Source organism: Phyllostomus discolor, chromosome 13 (genome assembly GCF_004126475.2).
Source record: "Phyllostomus discolor isolate MPI-MPIP mPhyDis1 chromosome 13, mPhyDis1.pri.v3, whole genome shotgun sequence".
Taxonomy (NCBI): domain Eukaryota; kingdom Metazoa; phylum Chordata; class Mammalia; order Chiroptera; family Phyllostomidae; genus Phyllostomus; species Phyllostomus discolor.
Window position 1 is genome coordinate 43,445,556 of NC_040915.2, and position 19,927 is coordinate 43,465,482.

General features: G+C 60.4%; 1 protein-coding gene across 1 annotated transcript in view; it reads right to left on the minus strand.

The window, feature by feature from the left end:
- The window catches only part of DNAH10 (dynein axonemal heavy chain 10), a 90,414-nt gene that overhangs the window by 42,807 nt on the left and 27,680 nt on the right, over nt 1-19,927 (minus strand). Inside the window, 13 exon segments of the mRNA XM_036014389.1 lie at nt 1,087-1,278; nt 1,791-1,937; nt 3,154-3,342; nt 5,288-5,440; nt 5,880-6,014; nt 7,366-7,549; nt 7,703-7,972; nt 10,492-10,715; nt 13,157-13,390; nt 15,216-15,338; nt 16,213-16,446; nt 17,278-17,431; nt 18,460-18,671. Coding sequence (XP_035870282.1) covers nt 1,087-1,278; nt 1,791-1,937; nt 3,154-3,342; nt 5,288-5,440; nt 5,880-6,014; nt 7,366-7,549; nt 7,703-7,972; nt 10,492-10,715; nt 13,157-13,390; nt 15,216-15,338; nt 16,213-16,446; nt 17,278-17,431; nt 18,460-18,671 — 2,451 coding nt within the window.

Below are 19,927 nucleotides of genomic sequence, written 5' to 3' on the forward strand. Positions count from 1 at the left end.
GAGTCCACTGGGTGGCCGGGCCGAGTTTCGTTTACCCATCCACCCCCCGTGGGTGTCTGCACCGTTTCCCCTTTCTGACCGACTCTCGTAACTGATGCTGCCGTCCACACGGGTGTGGACATAACTCCTCACTCCCTAGGGGAGACCCTCCCAGGGGTGGGACCACTGGTGCACGGGGCGGCCCCAAGGCAACCTCCACAAGAAGCCGCCAGACTGTGTCCCACACCGGCTGCACCGCCGGGTGCCCTCGCCAGAACACACGCCTTTCTGAACCACCGCCTCCGGAGGAAATCGTCCCAGCGGGGGCGGTGCAGGGAGCTCCCCAACCCGTGTCCAGGGCCGCTGCCCAGGCCCGAGGCCTCCGAGCAGCCCGGCGCCTGCCGCTCGGGCAGCTGCGCTCTCGGCGGAACACTCCGGCAACAGTGTTCGGCTTCACGACGGCACAGACGCCTTCCCAGCTTCAGATGGTCAGCACCCCACCAGCCACGTCTCAGCTAGCTCCTCGGTGAGTGTGACTCCGGGGGAGGGGAATGGTGGGCTGGGGCGGGAACAGCAGCTGGTCGGGCCCCCAAACACAACGCTGGTGTTGTCTGACCACATCACGCCAAACAACCAGAGCACAGCTGGAGGGCGGGCCAACGCCACGACGGAGGGCTGTCCGGCCTCTGTCAGGGGGAGCTGTGCACCCGGCTGTGACGCGAACACGCCCGCAAACCTACGCCGCGTGAGACGTGCCGGACGCAGAGGGACACGGGCGGCACGCCTGCTCACGCGTGAAGCACCGCGAGCAGACTCAGGGAGATGCGGAGCGGGACGGGGGCTCCCTGCGCTGGTGGGGGACCCTCGGGGAGCCAGCGTTCAGTGGGACCGAGTCTCGGTCTGGGAAGACGAGACAGCTCTGGGGACGGACGGTGGTGGCGGTCGCACAGCAAGGTCAGGGGCTTCACGCTACCGAACAGCACCCTGAAAAGTGGTCGAGACGGTGCGTTTTGTGTCACCTGTACTTCGTCACAATGTCTTTAACAGTCACTGGCAGAGACGGAAAGGACACGGCAGTCAGTGAACTCCCCGTCCCAGCGCTTGTACCTGGACAGGCAGGATGATGAAGCCGTTCTCCTCGAGCACCTGCTCGACGGCATCGTTGAAATTGGGGTACCGGACCCGCGGGCAGTCGAGCCCGGGAAACAGGTCGGAGATCAAACCCAGGAAAAGAGGCACGTCTTCGAAGACGAACTTGGGCAGGTTCATGTCCCGGAGCGCCCGCATCAGCACCACGTCCTGGGCGGGAGGAGACACAGGCTGGGGGCTGGCCTGGACGCCCTCTCGCGAGCAGGGAGCGGGCGTCCTGTCAGACCCAGTGACACACCCAGAGTCAGACCCAGAGCGCGACACCCTCGTGTGCAGCTCTAGAGCGACGCGGGCGCGGCCCGGCCGCGCGTGACTGAGCTCCCGCGGCACTCGCCTGCACAAGCAGCACGACCGCGCCTCTCGCTTCTCTCGCCAAGGGGAGGGGGTCGTGTGCATGCGTCTGCCCGAGTGGCAGGGAGCGCAGCCCTGCCCCCGTCCTGCAGCGACGGGCTGACGGCCGCCGCCGAAGCAGCGCCAACCCGCTCCACGAAGACACGGAACTTGACTGACAGCGGAAAGTCACGTTAGAAGAAAACGGGCCGAATGCAGGCCGGAGCAGCGAGTGAAACGGCAGGCGAGACTGAAACGCTCCCTGAGCGAGCACCGCCCTGACCCCGTCGCCTCCGCGCGGCCCCAACGGCACGTGTGCGTGCGGCCCTCACCTCTTTGAGCTCCAAGGAGCCCCTCTTCAGCTCCCCCGCCATGACCAGCACCGACTTCAGGGCCCGGAGCCCGAAGTCGTAGTGGTGCTGCTTGGAGAGCTGCTCCCGCGCCAGCTTGTACAGAACCGTCATCTTCTTGGCCAGAACCTGCGGGATGAAAGGTCGTGGAACACAAAGGAGGGAAATGACCAAAGGTGTCCAGGCAAAGCTGCTCTACAAACAAGCAGACGCCGCCGCCGACGGCAGCACCAGGAGGGGCCCCTGGCTTCCCTGCCTGCGGCGGGCGAGGAGAGAATGGAGAGGAGCGCCAGCCCGGCCGCGTCCGACGGCTGTCCCTGAGCGCAGGGGAGGGTCTGCCCCGCCTTCCTGCCAACGCCAGGGCCCAGCCGGAGCTTTCAACCACGGCCGTCACGCTCCAGAAATGTGCGTGCTGTTTATCTCTGCCTGAACGTATCACGAAAGCTCCTCCTGTACCCGTCTCTGAGGACAACTCAGCCACCTTGGCCACACCAAGGACTCAAAGCTGCCGGTCCCCAGGATGCACGGGGACCTGGCTCACGGGAAGCAAGACCCACAAATGTCACCCCTGTGCTCAGAACCTGCGTAATGTAACAGGCAGCGAGAGCCTTTAAAAGATGTGGGAATGCAACCTCACAATCCTTTATGTTCAAGGTATCTGCTATTTTGTGCCTTTACCAGAACCTCCTGCAAAAAAAGTCTGTGTGTATTTTATACATACTTTAAACGGTGACAAAAGACACACACACACACACACACACACACACACTTACAGCCACGTATCCTTGAGGGAAGGAGGCTGAGTGAAGGAAGCCGCCTCTGAGAGTGACACACAGTGTGGTTTGTGCACCGACAACCTCACAGTGACAACTACAGACACAGAATGACCGGTCACTGCCAGGGGCTAGGGCTGCTAACGCCCGCTGCTCACAAGGAGGGAAATGCGGGGACAGTCCCGCACCCTGCCTGTGGCTCCGGTCACTCTACAGGCATGATAACATGGCACGGAACTGCACCCCCCCCCCGGACAAGGTAAGCCCTGGGGGTGCCCCAACCAAGTCCCTGTGCGGGGAAAGCGTGTGCCCGCCGCAGTCCCCGACTCTGACAACACGCTTCAGCGTGTGAGACCAGAGGTGTCATCTCCGGGGGAGGCTGGGGGAGGGGTGCGTGGGGCTCTGTTCTGTTCTCGCCCCTTCTTGTCAAGTCAAGTCATCACAGAATAAAAGTTATAATTTTAAAAAGAGGGAGAGGGAGGAGAGCAGTGAGGCCGCCCGGAATGAGACACCCGGGGCCCAGTGTGGGGGGTGGCACCGGGGGCACGGGGGGCGGGGGAGGGCGCGCTCACCTTGGCCTGCAGGAAGCCCTCGGAGAAGAGCATGATCTCGCAGATCTGCCTCATGTCCGGCACGATCACCACCACCGGCCGGAAGAGCGCCTTCACCGACTCGGGCAGCTCCGTGCGGCCCGCGTAGCCGGGGTTCATGGTGATGAAGATGCCCATGCGCGAGTCCAGCGAGATCTCCTGCCCTTCAAACTGAAGGGCAGCAGGAAGGGGGGTCAGGCCGCCGGCTGGCCCGGCGCAGGCGCAGGCACAGGCAGAGGAGGCCGCGCAGCCCTGAGGCCCTGAGCTCCCGCGGGCACCAGGCAGTCCTTGTGCCGACGGCCTGGGTGTCCGGGGAACGAGCCTCGCCGACCCCCAACCCGACCTGCCATCCCAGGTCGTGCCCCTTGAGAAGCTGCTGATGGTGGGGCGATTCGAGGAGCTGTGTGACCCCTGGCAGGTCACCGAACCTCCCCGAGTGCCAGTGTCCTTTCCTGAAGGTCGTGGAGGCCCGGTGAGACGGGGCAGGCCAGGGAGCCGTGCACCCGTGAGCTTCACACTGCCCCCGTCCCTCCTCCCTGGCCTGGGGGCCTAGACGCAGCATGGCCCGTGCTCCCCACAGACCCTGCCCGTCCTCAGGGCACCGCCCTTCCTCCCCCGGCACCCAGGCATGCGTGAGCTGCAGCCCCCTCCCACTGTCAGCCTCGAGCCCACGGCTGAGTCTCAGCCACCTCGACTGTCCTCAGTGCCGAGAGTCCGCCTCTTCGTTTCCGTCAGCGGCCCGCCCGAGACAAAAGACAGAACAGCGCACTCACTCTCGTGAGGGCAGGCTGCCTCAGCGACAAGGGGGCAGCCCGGCGGTTAGCTGATGCCCCACCCCCACAACAGAGCTGACTGTGCTGACGCCCCCACCCCTGAGCAGCCCACCAAGGCCAGACCACGCCGAGATGACAGGCAGGCCTGCCCTTGAGTGCACGGCTCCTCGAAACCTAAACGCGAGGCGGTGAGGTCTCCACCCCCGCAGGAGCAGCAAGCTCAGCCCCGGAATACTCCGGAAAAACTCCCTGAAAGAAAATGCGCCCAGAACCTCTACTGGGGCCCTGAATGTCTAACAGTGTCCAGCCGACGTGACCCCTGGACAATGACAGCGAGCCCACTGAGGTCCGGACAGAAAGCAGGGCCGCCAGGCCGCAGGGGCGCCCACCACGGAGCCGTCACCAGCCCGAGTCGACCTCGGGTCCTGAACCACCCCCGCCCCCACCCCACCCACCACCCAGGAGGCTCTGCGGGGCCTCCAAGGGCGTGTAGGCGCGCTCAGGCGAAGAAGAAGAAAGGGCAAGAGAGGGCAGACAGGGATGGCAATGGTGTCACAGCACATGGCGTGTCTGTGAAGCGAGTGGTATACGGTGGCCAAAGTGTAGGGCGCACGGGGTCGAGGGCAACGGCAGCAGCGGTAGCAGTGCACGCTGGGGCCACAGAGGACCCCAGCGTGTGGAAGCGTCCCGGCCCCTCTGGGCCCCGCTGCCAGAGAACCCGCCCCTGGGCCACCCACGCCACGGAAACCTCGCTTCTCCGGGCTGCGGGCCGGTCGGTCTGGCGTGGCCCCATGCGGGCTCCTCAGAGCCAGGTCTGTGCGTGTCTTCTGGGACCCGGGGAGACTAGGGGGCTCTCTCCACCTTCTCTAAACTGGCCTCTTCACCTCGACCACCTTCGAAATCGGGCTCGCTGTCAGGCCCGAAGTGCACCAGGCATGAAGGCAGAACCTCTTGTGCCCTGTTACAATTTCTGTTGAAGACACTTTGACTGGCTGGAATGTTCATCTTTTACGTCATTTCCCCCAAATACGGGAAGTCACTCAGAACATTTTTTTCCTTTAAAGAGCATCACTTCTCTGAAAACACTGCCCACTTGTCTATAACGACTAGTTACCTGTCTGGAGCTAGTCTGAAGCTCTTAGAATACTGAGATCCTCAGTCATCGAGGCTGCTGACAACCTCGGGAAACCCAGCCATTCCCACCCAAAACAAAGTCCACCAGATCCTCCCCCGCGGGAAGCCTGGCCGGGACCAGCCCCCTCCCAGGCTTCGACGGCAGAGCCCGGCAAGTGTCCCTGCGGGGACAGGGAGGACGGGGCAGACACTCGCAGGGCAGGCCTCACCTGGAACGTGGCGAGCTGGTGGATCAGGGCGTTGCGGATGGTCTGGATCTGGGACGAGATGACCGAGAGCACCGAGGCGTCGATCCGGTTAAACTCATCGAAGCAGCCCCAGGCCCCGCACTGCGCGAGGCCGGAGAAAATCTTCCCGACGGCCTAGACAGAGGAAGCGTCCGGACAAGGGCCAGTGTCTGTGAGAGCTGCAGGCGGCACCCCGATGGAGACGCGTCCCCAGCGAAAGCAGCCAACCCTCAGCCGGCCCGGGGGGACAGCCTGCCCACCGTCGCCCTCGAAAGGCCTCCCTGGCAGTAGCCGACGAGTCACCGAAGCGGAACGGGGGCCCTGAGCCCGAGCGCTGCTCCGTGGTCTCTGCCGGCCACCCCCTGGCTCTGCCAGCTACGTTCAGGCCCCCGCTCCACCTGCTGCCCACACGGCAGACACACGTGAACCCCAAGACTGGCATGGTGAGGGGTTTTCTCCACGCTTCCCCGGCTCCCCCACGTCCCCACCGGGGGCACGTGCCGTGGGTCCCACAGCGCCCCGCTTGTGCCCTCTGCCCACTGAGATGGTGCCGGCAGCGACACTAAGGCCTCACTTTGTAATCCATGCCTTCGCCGCAGTTGGTCACGACACAGAGCAAGCCCAAGGCTTTGGCCAGATCCTTGGTGGTCTCGGTCTTGCCGGTGCCTGCTGGGCCCGCAGGGGCCCCGCCCAGGTACATGGACAGCGCCTGTCAGAAGCCAAGCCCAAAGTGAGGCTGTCTGACTCACAGCGGGGCACAGATGTCACGTGCCGGTCTCACACTGGGGGGACAACAGACGTGAGGCACACGTGCGTGGCGGCGGACAAGGTCACGCTCGCCTTCCCGACACTCACCACGTGTAACGTCCCTGTCTCTCCTTGAACCTCGACTGACCCCTCTGCCCGTCGTGAAGGGCCAGGCTGCCCCGGACCGGGCGGTGTGCTGGGGGCGGTGCCTGGGCCGGGGCCGCGGCTCACGGGCACACGCACATCTGTGCGTGACGCAGTCGTCTCTGCCAAGGGGAGGTCCGAGCCTTTCTCTCCAGGCCCCAGCACTGGCGTCTGAGCCCTCGGGACAGCCTGCCCGAGAAGCGTGGCCTTGTTTATCTGGGGACCACGGGCCACGCACGACAGTCTAACAATGTGACCGCCGGTGGGCCTCCGGGTCGCGTGGCATCGGCCTGACTTCCGGGGATGCTGGCCAGCCTTCGGGCGGTCAGTCACGTCCGCATGAGCAGGCCCAGCTCCAGCCCTGGCCCCCAGGCTTGGGCGAGCCTCCCAGCGGCAAGAGCTCCCACAGCTGCCCCTGCCGCTGCTGGAGTCGGCGCTGCCTCTCCAGGCCCTGCCCCACGCCTCCTCCTGGTGCGGATTCTGACCCATGTCCCATTGCTACAGTGAACTGTGACTTGACCCCAGGGGCTTTGTGGAGAGCTGTGAGCCCTCGCAGCAGATTCCTGACCCTGAGGGCGGCTTCAGGGGCCGCCTCGCCTTCAGCAGCCCAGTCTCAGGCAGGGACAACTAGGTAATGCCCCAAGCAGAACCCCCTTGGAAGAGCTTGAGGCAGTGATCCCCTTTGCCCTCTCGCTCGTTTCCTGGGCTGCCATACCGGCCACCACCACCGGGCGGGCGAAAACACAAGAATGCACTTGTCCACAGTCCTGGAGGCCGGAGGTCTGAGGCCAAGCTGCTGGCCGGGCCATGCTCCCTCCAGAGACTCCAGGAGGGGTCTTTCTTTGCTTCTGCTGGCTCCTGTGCTCCGGTCCCTGCCTCTGCCTTCACCTCACCTTCCGGCAGCTCTGTGCCCTCCCCCCTCCTTACAGGGACGCCAGTCACTGGTTGTAGGGCCCTGACGCAGGACGTTCTCATCCTGGTCCTTAACCAGTCAGGTCTGCAAAGACCCTGGGTCTAAGTGAGGCCGTGTTCTGCGGTTTTGAGAGGGCGCAGTTTTGGGGAAGGCCCTGCTCGGCCCGGCCACTGGCACGGTCACTGGCACAGTCACGCTCGGGACACGCACACGGCCACCGCTGAACGACAACCACGAGAGCCCGCGCGCCCGTCACCTGCGTGAGAGTCAGGTAGATGCGGTCGGTGAGGGGCGTGATGACCAGCCGCCCGTTCAGCCCCATGTACTCGTAGCCGTAGCTGAAGGTGCCGGTGCACTGGCGGACGTGCAGGTCGTCGGGCTCCCGGTCCCAGTAGAAGCGCAGCTGGCTCTCCCACTCGAACTCCCGGGCCTCGAGGATGCTGGGGGCGAGACGCAAGACATGGAGGAGGGTGAAGGAGGAGACAGGTGCGGCGGAAGAGAAGGTGGATGCGAGGGAGGCCGGAGAGGCGGCGAGAGAGGCCAAGGACGATGAAGGACGCCCCCGGAGCCGCCAGCACCCGCAAGGCCCTCACCTGCCCCTGATGAACGAGTCCACTATGTCCCTGGCGTGCACGTCGATGATGAGGACAGTGTTGTACTTCTTCCGGTCGTTTTTGCTCAAGGGCTTGATGATCCGCGAGACCAGCTCGTCGATCTGCCGGTGCATCTTCCTGCCGTAGCTCTTCATGGCCTGCTTCTCGCCCTCCTTCACCTTGCGGAAGACGTCCTCCACCTCCCAGGTCCACCACACCTGGCTGGCGGCCAGCACCACCATCCCCTGGTAGAGGAGCATCCAGTCGACTCTGAAGGACAAGCGCACCTTTACGCGTCCCGCCAGGCACCGCCAACGGCCCCGAGGAGCCGCCATCTCTTTGGTCTGAGAGAGGGCAGGCAAAGCAAAAGCCCCGGGAAGCCCGAGGCAGTCACAGTCCTCCAGCAGGACGGCGAGACGCAGACCCCCACGCACACAGGCCCACGAGGGGCTGGTGCACCAGGGAGCTTTAGAAGTGCCTCCTATGGTTCCAAAAATCACTCAAAAGTTTTTAATTTTTTTAAACTGCAACAACAAATACCTAATAACCTCTGAGCACACTGCCCAGGGGTCCTGGGTATAGGCAGCTCCTGGGAGTCACTCGCCCTCCTCCCCACTCTCCTGCAGCCTGTGCCCAGTGACGCGCACGTGTGGGGAGGCGGGCTGGTGTGGACGTCGCGCCACCGACGGCACCGCGCTTCTCTCGCTCGGTGATTCAGTGATTCGAGTGGGCTGCCCAGGCCAGTGGGTGCCGGTCTAGCCCCGCCTCTGAAAACACCACAGGGTCTTCCGGGCATGGCAGGCCCACAGCGCCCTTGGACGCCGCCTCACTGGGGTCTGCTCGGGGTGCTTCTGGCCTTTGTGCCAACACAAACACTGCACAAGACATCCCTCCACTGCACTGGCCGTGTCTGCAGACACTCTGGGTTGCCGCACCGGGGCAGGGGGCCCTGCCCAACATCCCTCGGCAGCACAGGTCAGTCTCCCACGGTGAAGAGCCCCCCACCCCCGCCCCCCACCCCCGGAACAGTGCGGAGGCTGAGAGCCTGGCTCTGCACACACCCTGAGGAGTCAGAGCAGCCTCTAGTGCCCCGAATGGAGTCCCGAAGCAGGGTGTCTGGGCCCATGAACAGCGCACTCTCTCGGGGTTCCCTTTAGTAACGACGACGGTCATGTGGCTTTAAAAGGGCGCAGCAACCCCGGTGCCCCGCCCAGCACCGCCCAGCGCGCCCTTCTCACCAGCCCCCTCCAGTACCGGGTGTTACCAGGCTCGGCTCCCTTTCTGTTTTTCACTGCACACGATTGGTTTTCTTTTAACCTACTTGAAAGGTGAGAAACTGTGTCTCATCCTGCCTTTGCCTGCAGATCCCTGGCGACTAGTGGAGCCTCTCCTCTCTTCACACGTTTATCAGCCACTTGGGTTTCTCCACTGAGATACTAATTTCCCGAGCTCTTAAGTGCCTTGAAGTACATTTAGAGAAAAATAATTTTTTCCTAAACCATACTTAAAAAATATGGACCTAGAGCTTTAAGTTCCAGTCTGGGAAGAGTGTCTGGGAATCATTGGTCCTTATGTCAGTGCTGAACCATTAATGGTGAAATAAATTTAAACGAATATTTCAAACAATAAAAAGAAGTATCAGGCTTTGCCATCTTGCTTTAAACTTGCATGGCGCATCTGAAACCTCACTGGCATTTTCAGTTACAAGCCCTGCACACACACAAGAGCATCCAACGAATCCGCACCAAACGTTGCGTTAAACTTAAACACTCCTCCTTGGAAACCATTTGGATGATTCAGAGGCTGCAGCCACAGGCAACTGGTGACCAGCAGCTTCATCATGACAACGTGCCTGCTCATGTATCACATCTCGTGCAGTCTTTGGATGGAACATTGAATTGCCCAGGTGCCTCACTGAGCATCCTACAGCTGAGATGTGGTGCCCTGCGACTTCTGGCTTTCCCTAAAACTACAATCCCCTTTGAAAGGGAAGGGATTCCAGACCATTGACAAGATTCAGGATAAAAACAACAGAGCAGCTGATGGCGATTGGGAGAACTGTGTGAGGTCCCAAGGTGCCTACTCTGAAGGGGACCGAGGTGTCATTGTCCTGTGTACAACGTTTCTCGTATCTTCCTCCGTAAATACCTCTGTTTTTCATATTACATGGCTGGATGCCTTCTGGACAGACCTCACACACTACAACTTTCCTGCGAGTCCACCTAAGTCTAATCGAGTTATCCGAAGGTTCTTTATGCACTGGAGTTCAACTTCACACTGAAGCCAGCCCACTTGGCAACCGGTGTCAGGCCCAACTCAGCACCCACAAGCTTCTCAGGGCACAAGAACCAAGGAGTGGCTGAAATCCATTAAATATTCTGGAAACGACTTGACTCACTGCCTTACACCCAGAACCAGCCATGCTAACACCGGGTTTCTGGTGAGACACTCGGTTACCAGCTCTCACACTCGCCTGTGCTCAGTCTTCCTTGTCTGAACACTGCACGTCCCTGCCCCACCCCCCACCCAGTTTCCGATGGGGCGGGTGCGGGCGCCCAGGAACTTGCGCTTCCCGCAGGCTCCCAGCAGCCCTGCGGCTGCCAGTCCAGGGCCCACGCTGCGGGAAGTGCTGCGTCAGGGGACCCTTTAAAGACGGACGGACGCCGCCAGAACAGAAACCCCCTTCGAAACACCAGTCAGTGCAGCGCACGTCCTGAGAACCGCCCAGCAGTGTCCGCCGCCACCGCCGCCGTGACACAGGAACACACCCGAGGTGGTGGCGCGCTCACCTGCTCCTGTCTTCGCAGTACCTAAAGATGGCCTCCTTGGTGATGAGCCGGTTCGACCTGCGCATCTCCTTCAGAACTGCCGTCATCCAGTCCTCCACGCGCCCCTCGGCCCGCACGATCTTGCGGAACTCCATGACCTCCCCTTCGGCCGAAACCATGGCGGACACCAGCTTTTCTCCGCCCTCCCCATCGCTGAACCGCAGCGACGCGATGTTGTCGTACATCTGCAACACAGCGGGAGGACGCGCCCGTGACACGGCCGCGGGGCTCTGGGGCCCCAGCGCGGCCCGGGGTGCCCGTCGCACACGGGAGCCGCCGGGAGGCACGCTGAAGGGCCTCCTGCTCGCCCGAGTGCGTCTTCGCGGACAGGTGCACGCGCAGCGTGAGCTTCCGTCTGTCCTGCGCGGCACAGAGGCCTGGGGTGGACTAGAAAGAAAGAAGGAACGGGAAGACGGACCCCCTCCCCTCCCTCGAGATGCTGGAGTGCGTGCTGGAGCGCAGAGGTGCCAGACGCACGGACCAGCCGAGCGCGGGAGAGGGGACAGCCTCTCTCCTCGGGGGCAGGGCGACTCGGCGCCCTGGGGTGAAGAGTCAGAGACCCGCGGTTGGACGCCGGCTTCCCCACGGTCTGGCTGGGCAACCTGGGCGTGCTGCTTCCTCTCGCTCGGCCTGGGATGCACGTAAGCGCACCCCTCACGAGACGAGGTTGGAAGGAGCAGACTAGCGACGTGTGAAATGCCAGCACGTGGTCGGCTGCCGTCGCTGCTATTGATCAGAGTAATAATCAGGGAAATGGATCTGTCGGGGCCCCACGTAAACATCGAGGCAGCCTGCAAACGCGAGAGGAGGAAAAGGCAACAGGCTCCAGGGGATACTATCAGAGGTGTACAAAAGGGACTGTCAGCAAATGCAGTACTTCTAACAACACGGTTTTCTACAGCAGTGAAATGTTTTTTATAAAAGCAGGCAGAGAATAGAAGCCTCCCCTTTGGAAAAAAACAAAAACACGCACTCGAACCCTGAACCTGCTTTGGGAAGGAAGTCAGCATGAATTAGGGAGTCAAGGCCCTGGCCCTCACCGCCCTGTGTGTCTGAGACAAAGAAATGACCCTTCACAGGCACAAATATAAAGGACACAGGGACAAAAACTGGGGGGGGGGGGGGGGGGGTAGAAATGGGAGGCAGGTGGGGAGGGATGGGTGGGTGGGCTGGAATGAGAATAAAAGGCAGAAAACTGTACTTGAACAATGACGAAAAGGAAAGGAAAGGGAAGGAAGGGAAGGGAAGGAAAGGGAAGGGAAGGGACTCTCCCACGCTGGTTCAGAACCACGCATGGCCTCGCCCCAGGGGACAATGGCAGTGTCTGGAGACATGTTGGGCCACCCTGACTGAAGGGGGTGCTCCTGGAGCCGGGCGCGTAGAGGCCAGGGACGCAGCGGGACATCCTCCTGTGCCCAGCCCAGCCCAGCCCCGACCCCTGCCCCCACGCTCTGCGCACATGCACGGGCGTGCACACACACACACACACACACACAGGGCGAAGGATCACCTGGCCCAAAACACAGACAGGGCCAAGGTTGAGGAACCCTGCCCTAGGCTGGCCTTGAACGCAGAGCTTCGCCTCGCTGGCCAGAGACCGCTCCGGCCGTGCCCTGGCTCCCGGCCACGGGAGCCATCCTCTCTGGTGTGCTTTCTGCCTCGAAACACTGCTCACGACACACGTGTGTGTGATAGCGTGGAAACGCGGCTCGGGGGACACACAGCTAGCTCGTGAGAGTGGCTGCCTCTTAAAGGTGGAGGAGGAACTGTGAGTGGGGAGGGGGACAAAGAGTAGGCCGACTCTGTCTGTCCCACCTTAATTTCAAAAAAGATACCAAGAAAACATGACCGGATGGTAGCAGTGCCCTCCTGAGTGGTGGATGAGGCTCTTTGGCCAGCACTGTAAGGCAGGCCCTGATCTAAGTTCTGAACTCATCTAATCTTCGTAACAACCCCACTGAAGAGGGTGACTGCTGGGGCCACCCCCACTGACAGATGAAGAAACTAGCGCCCAGAGAGGCTGAGTAACTTGCCCGCGTCGCACAGCAAACCCATGCGGAGCCAGCCCCGAGCCCAGGCAGGGGGGCCCCAGAGTCCTGGCGCCAAAGCCCCACCCTGCACGGCCGTTCTGCTCGCTTTCTTCGTCTTTGTGTATTTCCATATTTCCTGAGTTTCTCAAAAAGTGTGGGTTTTGGACTGGAAAAAAGAGCCACATACAGCAGCTGAGTCCTGGTGTCATTTCAGACGACACGGGATTTCATCAGATTTGTGCTTTCAGTAAAATTCCAGCAGCTTTTTCTGCCCTGACTGGTGTGGCTCAGCGGATTGAGCGCCGGCCCGGTTGGCTCACAGGTGCGATTCCCAGTCAGGGCCAGGCCAGGCCCCCAGTAGGGGGTGTGCGAGAGGCAGCCACACACTGATGTTTCTCTCCCTCTCTTCCTCCCTCCCTCCCTTCCCCTCTAAAATTAATTAATTAATTAATTTCAACAAGTCCCGCAGCTTTTCAGTCTATGACCTCCGAGCTGACCCACACTGGGAAGAGGACCCGGGGAAGATGAACCACAGGCGCGGAGCCCCTGTGTGCACCCCCCCGCCCCGCCCCGCCCCGCCGGAAGCCCAGGCCGACCTTGATCATGTGCTCCTGGACGCAGAGTGGGTCGCTGCTCCCCAGGATGCTGAGCAGCTCGTCGTCGGAGATGAAGAAGAAGCGGGGGAAGGCGTTCCTCTTGGAGTCCAGGTAGTCGTTCAGGCTCTTCTGGCACTTCTCCAGGCCGTCGCTGATGAGATGCAGGTCCTTCAGGCGGTTTGGGGCCTCGCAGCACCTCTTGATCACAGGGTCTTTCAAGGTCTCGCCCATGATCTGGACAAGGCAGGAGGACAGGGGTCAGGCCAGGGCAACAGGGGCCCCGCACTTGTCCCCACTGGCACTTGCTGGGGCCAGCTGGGCAGACAGAGACGAACCGACACCCCCCGCCCCCCGAGGAAACACAGTCTTTGGAGAGGCCGAAGCTGTTAGGCGTTAGAACGAGCACACCCGTGGCACCTCCTGACCACCCCCTCACAGAATTTACTCAGCTCCAGGTCAGCTGCTGGGGCACAGCTTTCTCTCTCTTGTCCTCACTGACTGCCCCTCACACCTACAACGGGGCCCGCGTACAGCAGGCCCTCGGTCAGTATCTGCCGATGAGCAGAGCCAGCAACCCCACTTCAAGCAACCCCCGTACGGACCGGAGAACTGAGTACGGCGCCCTCTACAACGGCAAAGAAGGGGGGACGGGGGAAGGAAAGAGCCTAACCGCTGGACGGCAGGTCAGTCCGTGGCTACGCTACTGATTTCAACAGACAAGTAGATGTCTGTTTACTGGCACGCACATCAAAGACGTTCAATTATAAATAACAATCACTGGTATTTTAGTGACTGTTTTGTAGAAAACGTATTTATCTGTTTACTGGTATGTTTACATAGGAATATGCAAATTTGGGAACAACATATGCTAAACTGTTCAAATGGTTATTTGGGGCATGGGATTGCCAGCCTTTTTTCTTTTTTTAATTTTGCTTTTTTGTGGTTTTTAATTTCTCCTTTAATGGATATTTATGATATAACGTTTTTTAGATATTTTTTAAGAGCTTACGCAAATGGACAAGGACAATGACCACCTCTCCTGGACAAAGGAGGCCCGGGGCAGACCGGCCGCTGGTGGCAGGAGACAGGGTGGCGTCGATAAGCAGCAAAGCTCCGGACTTGAGGGCAGGTGGGCTGGGTTCCACCCCTCGCCCCACCAGCCACCACCAGCAGCGGTGACGGGCATGCCCTGTCTGGAGAGGGCTCCAAAACAGGCACACCCTCTCACGGCAATCCGCCCTCTGACAACCTCCTGGAAAACACTCATCCTAAACACGGACAGCGCCAGGTGCACACCTGCAAATCAGCCACGACAGCAAAGAGCTCTGGCTTAAACAGGGTGTCCAGTTACCAGGCAAACATCAACTAAACTCACATCGAGTCACACACACATTTAAAGGCATTAAAAGACTTTCTCAGACAGTTTCTAACACGAGATACATTTCTCCTAATGCTAAGGAAAAATCGTAAGATATAAAATTATACAAAACATCACTGTAATTATTTTTTAAACCTATGTACACAGGAAAGCATTTTTAACATATGGCATTAAAGTGGCCATCTGCAGGTGACAGAACCATGAAAAATACATCCTTTCTGTTTTTCTAAATTTTCCAAATTTTTCTCATACAGCCAGTAAGTGTTACCCCTGCCCTGCCTGGCGGCTAGTTGTTTGGAGCGTTGCCCGCACACCAAGAGATCGCACTTTTGATCCTTGGTCAGGGTGTGCAAGAGGCAACCCGTCGATGTTTCTCTCTTGCGTCGCTCTCTCCCCCCCACCCCTGCTCTCTCTCTAAAATCAATAAAAACATGTCCTCAGGTGAGGATTAAGAAAAAAGCAACTATTACTTCTATCATAAAAATAAGTAAATACAAGAAAGCACCGTGCCAGCAGCTACAGATCAAACGAACTTTCACTGGACAGACTAAGGTCACCTACGGCGACAGAGAAACTTCAGGAGCCACAGACGGACAGACACACAGACAGACAGAACACTACATGAAAACAGGTGGAAATACGCCACTTCTCTCGGGACTGAAAGAGAAGCCGGTCACTTGCCCTTTTAAAAATCCGGTCGATGTTGTCGAACTTCTTCGCCTCCTCTGGGAGCTGCGACCGGATGTCCCCCCCGATGAAAATGCTCTCCAGGTACATCCACTTCCTCTGCACCAGCATCCAGATCTGGGGGCGCACGCGCTGCCGTCAGCCCCGGGTGCGCCCCGGGTGCGTGGCGGCACTCCCCGCCAGCACGGGGCAGGCTCACACCAGGCAGGGCGGCTCCTTCCCGGGGAGACAGGATGACGGAGGACGCACAGCCGGATGTTTGAGAATCCGTGGCCACACTCAGAAGCACCAGAGAGCTCCGCCCCGGACAGGGAGGGTGCTTCCAGCCAAGCGCAGGGGTTGGAGGGGCCCTGCGACCCAGGAGCCTAGGCCTGTGTGGTCTGCCATGCACCCCCAGGCGCAGACCCACAGGAACTGAGAACAGGGCTCAAAAGCAGTTGTGCACAGGTGTTCACGGCAGCACTACTCGCAACAGCCAAAAGGGGGCCATCGACAAGCGACAGGGAAACAGAAGTGGCCCATCCACACAGCGGACCGTGACTCAGCCCTGAAAAGTGATGGAGCTGGAGCTGACACCAGCGACAACCTGGGCGAACCGTGAGAATGTGGTGCTACGGGAGAGCTGCGGGACACAGAGGGCCACGCAGTGCGTGATCCCGCTCCCGGGAAACGTCTGGAAGAGGCCAGCGCCCAGAGACAGACAGCAGACTGGAGGACGCCGGGGCCAGAGGGAGGTGCAGCAGGGAGTGGTCACTTCCAGTGGGTCGGAATTTAACTCTGAGACTGAAAACGTTCTGGGACTAGACAGAGGAGGTGGCGGCACACACTGAAGTGTGACTTTCAAATGGTTACTTTATGTCGTGTCAATTTCACAGCCACTGAAACACCTTCAGGCGACAAACAGCCACACTGCATCCGACCTACCGGCTGTGAAGGCTCTCGGCCCCTGAAAGCCGGCTCTCGGCTGTCTCCCCGGGGCCTTTTCTCTCACCTCGATGACTTCGCCGATGAGGGAGAGCGTCTTCTCCCACTTGTGCACGGTCTGCAGAAAAGGCCCCACGAACCGGCTCCCCGAGATGCTCTGCAGGTTGAAGGTGTTGTCGTCGAGGCACTGGATGATCTCGTCGACGGAGCCCAGGATGTAGCCCCGCTCCTGGGTGCCCTTGCAGTACTTGACCACGGAGAACTTCAGGCTCTCCCACGTGTCCAGGATCTCCTTCACGGCCTGCGAGGGCGCGCGCGAGGGACGGTTCAGGCACGCGAGTTTAACAGATGGCCCCACCCCTCCCACAGCCTGCCCGGGGCCAGCCCCTGCACCCAGGGCCCGGGTCCACTTCCGGAACAAGCAGAGGTCCTGACGGAGAGGTGCTGGCCACCGTTCGCCAAGGACTCGCTGCCTGCCAAGTGAACCCCTTGGCACCCCGGTCACCACCCGTGTACCGAGGCGGGGACAGGGGCTCAGAGCTGAAACAGCCTCTGCTCCATGCACTCAGCTGAGTGCTGGGGCCGGGGTGCAAGCCCCCAGTCAGCCCCTGGCTGCGCGCGCACCAAGCCCTGCCTGCGCTCTCTGTTAAGCAAGAAACCCAAATGATAAAATAACACACCTACGTATGATGACTTACAGGAACACGCCATCAACATTTATGTTATAAAAACACAGGTATATCATGTGTGTGCACATGCTGTCATGCATGTGCTTGTGCACATGTGCATTTACACGTTTATGTGCAAATACATGTTAGTATGTGCGTGCATGTGTGTGTACGCATGTGTGTGTGCATCTTTAAGAGTTAAAGGATAGACCTAAAGTGTTAATAATCTTCAGGTGGTGCAGTTCTGAGTGACTTGTTCATTTCCTCAATTTTCTGCGGTGAACCTTCATCATTTCTTTAATAAAGAAATAAACAATGAGACTCTAGTTAAAGAAGATAAAAACCTCAACCGAGGCTGAGTCCCACGTCTAGGACACATGGCTCTTGTTCCCCGCACACCACAGGTCCCCAGGCCGCCCCCGGGTGAGGCCAGCACCCCTCCGCCCAGAGCGCGGCGGCCCCACCTTCTCGATGGCGATCTCCTTGACGGCGGCCGTGACGATGTCGTTGAGGACGTCGGTGTGCCGGTGAAGCTCCATGGCAAACATGTTTTCCAAGGTGAACGTCTCCGTCATCTCGAAGAACACGCCGGTCTTCTCCATGAGCTCGTTCCAGTGCCTGGGAACGCGCCGACAGGGGACTGTTCACCAGACTGGGCTGAGCTGCGGGCCGGTTCGCCCCGCTGAAGGCGGAGGACGGCCCGCCACAAACGCCGTGGAGTCCTGCAGCGGGAGGGCCCCGCTGCCGCCCCAGTTAAAGGCAGGAAACACCAAGCACGACCTCCTGCTGAAGGGTCAGAGGGGCTGGGAGGGACCTCCTCAGGGTTGCCTTCTCTCGGGGTCGGGTGAGCCCTGTCACACCACATGGCCCTCTGCCCACCTGGGAAGTGTGAGGGGGACGGACAGAGCGCCTGTCAGGAAGAATGCACTCACACCTTCCTGCGGACCCGTCTGTGGGGGGCCGCATGTGAATGGCCACAGACAAATGAGAGGGGCCCTCCTCCACGCCGCACCCCCCCCCACCTGGCTAGTCCGTTAAAAAGCGAGGGAGACCTGCTCTGATTGACAACCACAGGCCACCTGTGGCTCCTGAGCATCTGGCTGTGACGAGTCCCAGCTGAAACCTCCAGTAAGCGAAAAACGCACACTGGACTGCGATGTACTTTTTAAGAACGTAAACTATCTTGTGAACAGTGCTGTACCTGGATTACATGTTGAAGTGGCAATATTTTGCCTGTGTTGGGTTAATTAAGTGTGCTATTAAAGTTCATTTCACCTGTTTTCTCTGCAGCTGCCAGAAAACTCTAAGTTTCTTAAGGGTGTCGCACGCTTCCCCCAGAGGACGCTGATGTAGACCCCTCCCCGGTTTTAAAAAACAACTTCTGGCTGAAGCAACTGCAGATGACACTTTGCACCTGACAGGGTTCCTTCTGCTTTAAACGAGAGAATCCTTGGGGGTGGCAGTTTCGTAGGGAGCGCACATCAAACAACAGGACGGAAGCAGGGCGTGCAGGCCCCCAGCCCCGCGTCACAGCCGCGGCCTTGCTCTTGGCCACCGGACCAAACTAAGCAAAGACAACTCTGACACTGGAAGCCCCCCCGCCCCCACTGCCGCTCTCACGGTGGCTGACAAAGGACGGAACGCACCTGTCCCTGAGTGCCTCGTGCTTCAGGTCGAGAAGGAGAGGAATTGAGTCTTTGAAGGCCTTCATTTTTGCTTCCAAATAGTAGGCCACCGACAAGTTCCGGACCTGCCGGGGCAGCTTCCTGAGGGACCTGAGAAAACCTTCGATCCCCTCCTGGAGAAACTGGACGTTCAGGTTGACCCACAGCGTCTGCGCCCACTCTTCTTTGGCAAGCTGGGGGTGGGCGAGAAAGGCCCGTCAGCACGACCCCTCAGCATCGCGAGGGCAGCCGGGCCGAGAGAGCAAGCCCTCGGCCCCGGGACACGCTCGCTGCTTTTCTGGACCGTCGCCCATCAACCCCAGCAACCCCTCGTTCACAGGGGAGGACTGACTATGGGGCTCTAGAACACAACCCAGACAACTCCAACTTCTTCTGACCGTCGCCAAGAGAGGTGTCTTCCGGGCCCTAGGAGAAAGGGCAAGCGTGGGGTCAGAAACAGGCGTTTGAGAAGGAGGAGTCACGTGGGTCCTTGTGTGCTTTGTCCAGACGCTGCCCTGACGGGCTCCCCCTTCCTGATAAGAGAAGCTCAGTTCACGGAGCACAACTCAGGTGACCGTGCTCGATCACCAGGGCGAGGACACGGCTCTCCGTGCTCCGTCTTCCCGAGACTTACGTGACAAGCACTGTCGGGCGTAAACCTGCCGCCTCCGACAGTTCCCACGTGCCCCTGCAGCACCGAGGCTCGTCAGGTGGGGAGACCGTCGGCCTGACCACAGGCGGAGCTCCCTGGGCCACTCCGCACACGGCGGTTGTTTCGGTTCCAGGAGTGAGCGGCGTCCCGCTGGAGGAGGGTGGGCCCTGCACCGCCGGCCGCCCCAGGCCAGGCCCGCTGCGGATTCGGAGCCATGCTCAACCTCAGCCTCACCTTCCCCCACCCCCGGGCTCCACAGCGTCCCCTGACCCTCACTTCTGGACACTGCACAGCAGCACAGGGGTTCGTCCCCCTGTCGGGGGAGGGTTCCCGCCACGCGTCAGCCTGACCAGGCCCCGGGCCCGGACACTGGTTTAACGCCACCCTGGGTGCGTCTGTGCGGAGGACTCCGGATGAGAGTCGCGTCTGAGCCAGCCGACTAGGTGGGGCAGACCGCTCCCCTGCTGCGGGTGAGCCTGCTCCGGGGCCCTGGAGGCCTGGCCCAACGACGGGGCCCAGGAGGAGAGAACCGGCGCGCTGGGACGGACCCCGAGCCCACACTTGGTGAGAGCAACACCGTGGGCTCTGGGGGCCCCCAGCGTGCCGACTGCGGGCCGTAGGACCGCTCGGCCTCTGTGGCCACGCGAGCCGATTGCTCGCGATCCATCTCTCTAGTTCTCACTGGTCCTGTTTTCCGGAAGAACCCAGACTCACACATTAACTCTCTCGTGGGGGCTCAAGAAGGGCAGGGACGGCAAGAGTGTTCCTGCTCCCCAGCCAGCACAGCACTGGGCCGTA